At 34.4% G+C, this 7,976-nt stretch overlaps 1 protein-coding gene across 1 annotated transcript; it reads left to right on the plus strand.

Annotated features, from left to right (window-relative positions):
* Window positions 1-1,069: 1,069 nt before the first annotated feature.
* LOC122308167 (20 kDa chaperonin, chloroplastic-like) lies at window positions 1,070-6,517 on the plus strand. The gene is made up of 6 exons (XM_043121354.1): window positions 1,070-1,231; window positions 2,181-2,365; window positions 5,118-5,297; window positions 5,392-5,547; window positions 5,898-5,975; window positions 6,099-6,517. The coding sequence occupies exons 2-6, from the start codon at window positions 2,189-2,191 to the stop codon at window positions 6,270-6,272; spliced, it is 765 nt and encodes a 254-aa protein (XP_042977288.1). The 5' UTR covers window positions 1,070-1,231; window positions 2,181-2,188; the 3' UTR covers window positions 6,273-6,517.
* The last annotated feature ends 1,459 nt before the right edge of the window (window positions 6,518-7,976 follow it).

Consider the following 7,976-nt stretch of genomic DNA (forward strand, 5'->3'; position numbering starts at 1 on the left):
AGGGGAAAGAGGTCGGTATCTCCAATGCCTTCAAAATGTGTGGTTCCGAGCTTGGTAGTAGAGTGAGCTTCTATGGTAGCATTACATTTTCTTTTTAGGCTATACTCTGCTTTTATTTTACGGTGAATGTTTTGCTCAAGGTTTCTTTATCTATCTGCATTCTTAAAATTAAATAAATTAATAATTAAAAAAATTAAATATTTTTTAATTGATTAATTATTTATTACTATATAATAAGTAAATAGCGTCAAATTCATCTTATATTATTTTATTGTTATATAATAAAAAAAATAGCTATTCTAATGTGAAGACTTATGTAAATGAAATAGTTAAAATTCAAATTCATCCATCAAAATTGTCATTTACAAATGCATAATCCAATAACAATGCTCTAAAGGGTGCCGTTATGTAAAGATTAAGGTGCTATTTGGATAATGTGATGATTTTAGATAAAAGTTGAAAGTTAAATAAAATATTATTAGAATATTAATTTTTAATATTATTATTATTTTGAAATTTGAAAAAGTTGATTTCTTTATTATATTTCGTGTAGAAATTTATAAAAAATTATAATGATGAGATGAGATGAAATAAAATATTTTCACAATTCAAACGGAACCTAAAGATCCCACAAAGACCAAGGTCTTATTTGGTTGCAAGACTTAACTGAGATAAATTCAGTTTAATTTAATTTTAAACTAAATTTAACATTCAAACACCCAACTCTTAAATTATTAAAACTTATTTTAATTTAAAATTTCTTTACACGCAGGATCCATAACATTTTTCAACTCAACATATTTTTATGTGGGACTTATAACATTTTTTAATTTTTTATAAATAATATTAAACTCATCTTAAAATCTAAATATATCTAAATTTATTTTAGATATGCCTTATATAATTTATTCTCCTTACTCAATTCGAACTCACCACAAAAGCAGCTTAAAATGGTAAATGGGTTTTACCATGTTCATAAAACAAGGAGTAAAGCTATTCCCCGGTTTATCGGGTAAAAAAAGGCTGAAGAAACCCCAACAAGTTCAAGGATTAAAAAGTAAAAGGCCTTCAGCTTCATTGCCTCACTTCGCCGCTACACGCAACGCAATCCATTCCCTAATCCAGAAACTTCGAAACCCTGTTGTGTCTCTCTTTTATCGTCCGCCGCTCCCACTCTGAAGCCCGAAACCGACTGCCACCATCCGTGTCTGCTTCAAGGACTCGACTCGAGGTCCATCTCTCTCTCGTTCTCTCTGTCTACAACTAATATTGATGATATTTCTTGCACTAATCATCTTTCCCGTATTTGGTTGGTCTGAAATGAGTAAAAAATGCGTTTCTCTTGTTATTATACGCATCCATTTGTCACAGTTGATTTGTAAATTATCGCTAATGCCTTCAAAGCGAGCTTGCATTTTATTTGTAATCATTTTTTTCTAAGCTATTATCGTTCATTATCTCTTATTATTTCCAATAAACTGCAACTTTACACTTAAGTGCCACTCTCATTCTCTTAGTATTTAAATGCTCACGATACATCCCACTCTAATTCTCTTATTCAAGGTCCAAACCCGACATCTGCTATGTTTTACCGAGTCGAAAACTTAGCGGATTCTAGAGAAAAAAATAAGTGGGAAAGAAGAAATGAAGAAAAGAGACAAAAGGAGGAAAAAAAAAATGAAAAAAAGAGAGGATATGAATTTTATCCTCATTAAAATATTGACTTTACACTACACACCATCCTTTTGTTTTAAAAGAAAACAAAAATTATTTGTAAGCTCATGTTTTAACCCACCAATATACACTGGTGATACCAAAGCATACTAGTAGTGATGTGAAGGTCCAGTTAAATCGGTCCTCATAGAATTAGGGACGAGAAATCCATCCATTACCCATTGGGGTCGGAGATTATGGGGCCTGTGGGTGGAGTAACGGGCTTTCGTTGTATTATAACTCGAGTTTGGAGCGTCTCTAGGCAAACCTCACAGTCTCTAGAACAGTCTAACAACTAGTGTCTCATTTCCTTTTTTTACATCCTAGAAAAAGCATCTTCTTGTATCCTTTCTATCACTGTGTTTCTTGTAATTGGGAAAATCATTCTAATCCCCAATATGGTTCTGTTGAATTCTCTCTCTCTCTCTTTTTAATTTTGGTTTTGTTTTTCTGGTGATTGAGAATAGACTCAGAAATGGCTACAGCTCAGTTGACAACATTGTCGATCTCAACGAGGAACTTGGCGTCGTTTCAGGGGCTTCGGCCTTCTGAAGCTGTGAAGTTTGGTCCTTCAGTAGGGCATTTGACTGGTCTCTCTCAGAGGTCCTTTAAGGGTCTGGTTGTTAAAGCGGCAACCATTGTCACACCCAAGGTAGTAAATTTTGAGGCCCATTTCTGCTTTCTTGTTGATTACCTTTATTTTTTCCAGTGATTTAGTTTTGCTATGTAGATTTTATATGGTGAATATGAGGGTGGTTGTTTTTCACTATGTAGGGTTTTGAGTATCAAATTCGTTGGCCAAAAGTTTTGAAAAAATCCAAATTTTAATTTTTATGGTTTTTTATAAGATAAATTTTATAAAATTCTCTCTTTTATTTTTCATAACCCCCCCCCCCCAAAAAAAATAAAGGAAGTGTAGATTCTGTTGCAAATACATACCAGGCATAAAAATTAGTTTCTTCCCCCTCAAAAGTTTTGACCGAATGTTAGGCAGGATGCTTGCCAATAAAATCATCCCCAATAAAAATAAAAAAATTTTGACCGAATGCAGTTGGTTTGGTCTTGGTTTATGAGATGAGATTCTTCATAATTTGGGTGTAGCCATTGGATTTAAGTGCTTGCTTTAATGGTTTGAGTTGATGAAATGTGATTTTTTCAAACATCTACATTGATCAAATCTAGTATCTTTTTGATAAATAAATCTAGTATCTAATAAGCAATCCATCTTTAATTGTACCTGCAAATTTTAGACAGTTAAATTTCTTTAGTTGTTAAGGATGTCTGCTAATGAAACCATAAAAACTGCAATTTGGGTTCAAAGTGGGGAGATTAGAATTGCTTTGTGTGTACTTTTTCATTGCTTTATCTTATATGCCATATAGGCACTTCAATTGATAACTCTGTGCTTGGTGGTATTGTATTTTTTTCTGCTTGGTAAATGTAACACCCCGTTCCCGTAGGATAGAGACGTTACTAACAAACATAATAAAATGCCCGGTAAAAAGACTCATTACTCTGAAATACCTTATTTATTGAAAGAAACTTAACTGAAAGGATATAAATAGTCTTGAAACTTGAAACTGAATAAAGCAAAACATGAGCTAATCTTAAACAAGACTAATTATTGAAATGACATAAAAGAAACTTAATCCTTGTGTAAATGACACTTATTCATCTCTAAGTCCTTATACTAAATCTACTCCTGGCCATCCAGCTCTGCATCATCATAATCACCATCTGTGGCAATCAACATAGAAGAAAACAAAAAGACAAACAACAAAAATGAGTCGAATACTCAGTAAATAATACATCATACCGTAAAATACTATCTAGCTTAGCATAAATTTGGTTTTTAAAGCCTTATCATAACTTTCATATAACATTCATGGATTAACATGGGTGGAAACACTCATAATGATGGCAAACATGAAGCGTGAATGCATGAGTAACTTGTTTATCTTGAATTGTACTTATTTCATGGTGAACCACGCTTGAGTCCATGGCACCACATAACTTGTCATGTAGTGAAACACGCTTGAGTCCGTGTTTCACTTAACTTGCATAACATGAAGTGAAATACGCTTGAGTCCGTATTTCACTTATCCTGCTTGACGTGGAGTGAAACACGCTTGGGTCCGTGTTTCACTTATCTTGCTTGACATGGAGTGAAACACGCTTGAGTCCATGTTTCACTTATCTTGCTTGACATGGAGTGAAACACGCTTGAGTCCGTGTTTCACTTATCTTGCTTGACATGGAGTGAAACACGCTTGGGTTTGTGTTTCACTTATCTTGTTTGACATGAAGTGAAACATGCTTGGGTCCATGTTCACTTAACTTGCATGACATGGAGTGAAACACGCTTGAGTCCGTGTTTAACTTAACTTGTGGTAACCACGCTTGAGTCCGTGGTACCGTCTTAGCATAACTGTGGTAAACACGCTTGGATCCGTGTTACCTTAAAATGTTTATCTTTCTTGATGCATGATAATTTTCTTGGACTTCTTAGACTTTTCTAGCATGGCATATTCTTGTACATGGCATGGTATAACATGATATATTCTTGTACATGGTATAGTATAGCATGACATGGCCTAACATGATTTAATCATTTTATGACATTTCATGGCATGCATGATCTGAGAACTAATGAACATGTCATACATGATTAGGCTATTTATTACATGGCATGCTTGACTTAAGTTATTGCATGAACAATACATGGCATATATGGTCTAAGTACTACATGAATGAAGCATGCATGATCTGGCTATTTTAATTCATAGAATACCTATCTTAAATTATTATATGATCATATCATGATTTCCATGTGATTTTTGTAACATTCAATCCATCAATCAACAATCCGTAAAAGCATAACATATATATAGGCTTACTTTCATGTAAATCATCGTAATTCATAGAAGTTCGTGAAAGCAATCTAACCTTGACTTGGCTCTTAGCGCAACGTAGATAACCATCAAAACCATATCATATTATCATACCCAATTATAATATTTACATTACGTGTACATTTATATGATCATACTATTTACCTCTTAGCGCTGCTTCAGAAATCTCACGTCGTAGCTCGTGACCTATACGAGGCACTAGACGTTACTAATCTTTCTAGAAAACGTGTCGTAGCAATCTAATTACTTAAAATCTTACCATAGAGATAATTTAATAAATAAGTAATTAATAAAAAGAATAAATATAATCATAACATAACTAAATAATTTCTAACTGACTTAACCTAAATTCTAGGTTCGTATGTTACAGTAAACTCTTGCATTATGATTGAACTGCCATTTATCTACATTTTGTATAAAATCAGATAAGTTCAAGTACTTACTGGTGTCTGGCTTATCTAAAGTGATGGTTTTCTGTTCTCATATCTACAGTATACATCGATTAAGCCTTTGGGTGATAGAGTGTTGGTGAAGATCCAAACTGCTGAAGAAAAGACTGGTGGAGGAATTTTACTTCCTACAACGGCTCAAACAAAGCCTCAAGGAGGTGAGGTGGTTGCAATTGGAGAGGGTAAGACAGCTGGGAATACAAAAGTGGACCTCAGTGTCAAGGTAACTTTTACATATATATATTGTGTATCTTCGGATCTACCTGTTCCCATGGTTTGTTCCTTTCTGCAATTGATTTGTTTTTGTTTTTGTACAGACTGGCAACCAAGTTGTGTATTCCAAATATGCTGGGACTGAGCTGGAGTTCAATGGTTCAAAGCATCTTATTCTGAAGGATGATGATATAGTTGGTATTCTGGAAACAGATGATGTGAAAGATCTTAAACCCCTGAATGATAGAGTTTTAATCAAGGTGTCTTACCTTTCACGTCTATGACAAATATTTTCATCAATTGCATATTGTCTATTACAGAAAGCATAAATCATAATGTCCATGTTATCTAGTCCATTGTTGTTATCAGTAAGCTATCTTTGGCACACTCGGGAGAAATAAAGATGGAAATGGGTGTAATCTGATCCTTGTACTTGTGCATGTTTTCGCTCTAGGTAGGAAGTAGGAATAGGTACTTGCACATGAGATGTCGTGTCTGCTATCTCTCATTATGTTTTGCTTTACTTCTTTTTCTTGTTTGTCGTGTGGTTCTCTTATAACATAAAGGTAACCCTGGTATTTTACATTCTATGTTTGACCTTTGAGTGCAGGTTGCCGAGGCTGAAGTAAAAACATCCGGAGGTCTGTTGCTGACAGAGGCAACCAAAGAAAAACCTTCCATCGGCACGGTAAGAGGATTATAGCATCTTCTGCTCTTTTTTTTCTTTCCTTTTTTATAACTTACTCCTCATAAAAGTAATAAATTATGATGAGATTGGTACCTGGTGTATATTCTGCCTTAAATGTGACAGGTAATTGCAGTCGGGCCCGGTACTCTCGACGAGGAGGGCAAGAGGAAACCATTATCCCTCACCCCAGGGAGCACGGTTTTGTATTCCAAGTATGCTGGAAATGACTTTAAGGGTAAAGACGGATTGGAATACATTGCTTTGAGGGCTTCAGATGTTATTGCTATTCTTTCATAAATTAATGAACTGAACTCAAATGTGCTTGTCATGTAGCTGGAATTTTGTCGGTGAAGTTGTCTCACCTTAATGCATATCGATAAGTAGATCAGGTTTTGTGCATTAGCTATTACGAGTTCATTGAAACATGCGAACATGCCAGGTCCATTTGGTAATTGAATGTATTCATCCTCCAATGGCCATGGCCATGAAAGGCCAACCTTGTTTTGCATGACTAGGCCCAATGAAACATCTTTATTTTGTTACTCTCCACTTCTCAACTTGGATGACAATAATGACATGTACCATTCTTGTCGACATTACCTTGCCATCTAGAGGAGTTGAAACGTATTCAGGTCCTGGTCCTACAGATTTTAAAACATGAGCTAATCTTATTGAAGAATGACTTGGAACCCGTGGGGTAAGACTCGCCCGATAGAAAAATGCACTCATTATTGGGCTTTTTTACCTAAGCCCGTGTTCCCATTTCCTTTTCAATCGTTCATGGTTTGCTGGAAGCCTGGAACACAGCCGATTGAGGTGAAGGAATTCTTCAAAAACACCTTTAAATGTTTTTTTTTTTTACAAAAAATACATAAACTCAATAATATTCACTTACTTACTAAGAAATTAAAATTAAAAAAGAAAAAACACTATAATCGTACCATCGTTTTACAGAAAAACACCTTTAAATATTATTTTTTTTAACAAAAAAGACGTGAACTCAATAATGTTCACTTACTCACTAAGAAATTAAAAAAAAAAAAAAAAAAAACTATAATCGTACCATCGTTTTACCGTTGGTTCATTCAGCATTTCCCTTATAATTTATGTTCACTTCAAACTTGAACCCGAACTTTTAAATCATGGAGACTCGGGTGCTTGAAAGGACATGTTTGGCACCCCAAATGCCATGGATGAATTGTAAAAATCCCATCCCAGACTTACTTACGCTAGTCATACATCACAATGAGTTACCATTAATCACTAAACTACACATTGCTTATTCACTAACCATTCCGAATACAAACTCAAGATTACATTAGGATTACAAAATCTGGAGAAAGTCGGGAAAGTAGAACCTCCTCAGGGAATATAAGGTTTTCATGATGCAGATCTTGAGATGCCATCCAAGCATGAATGACTTCATTTAGAAGAATACTTTTTTTTGTAGAGTAACAAATCCAGGATCTTGAGAAACGAAGTCATGGGTGCATGGGTTCAAAGTCAGACCGACTACTCCAAGAGCACTTCTCCATAAACCGGTTACTCGTATAAAAAAAAATAAAGATTTTGTGGAAAGACTCCAAGTGTCAACTTTTAGGCATTAGAATTTAGCATATGAAGGTGTTAAGCTGTAAAAGTTCACAGTTTTTTTAGTCAATATAATAGGTTATAAAAGTTTAAGAAATTAGGGTTTCTGTATTGCAGTGGGTCTAAGGCCAATAGAGATAATGTTGATTTTATTGAAAGAGTTCTGTGCAGAATATAGTTATAAGATTTTGAGAGATTGTTAAGGACTAGTGATTGAAATGTTTTTTGGGGGGTTTTACATTAATCTCAAATAGATGTTTCATGAATTTTCAAAATGTAAGTACAAAAACAGGGATATCTTGTTTTACTTCAGAAAACATGGGATCTTAGCTATATGGAAAAGTAGTCTAGTTACAAGCAAAACTGCGCACTAATATGTGTATCAATCTAATGTGATTGATTAAAAAGTAG

This window comes from Carya illinoinensis, chromosome 4 (assembly GCF_018687715.1).
Source record: "Carya illinoinensis cultivar Pawnee chromosome 4, C.illinoinensisPawnee_v1, whole genome shotgun sequence".
Lineage (NCBI taxonomy): Eukaryota > Viridiplantae > Streptophyta > Magnoliopsida > Fagales > Juglandaceae > Carya > Carya illinoinensis.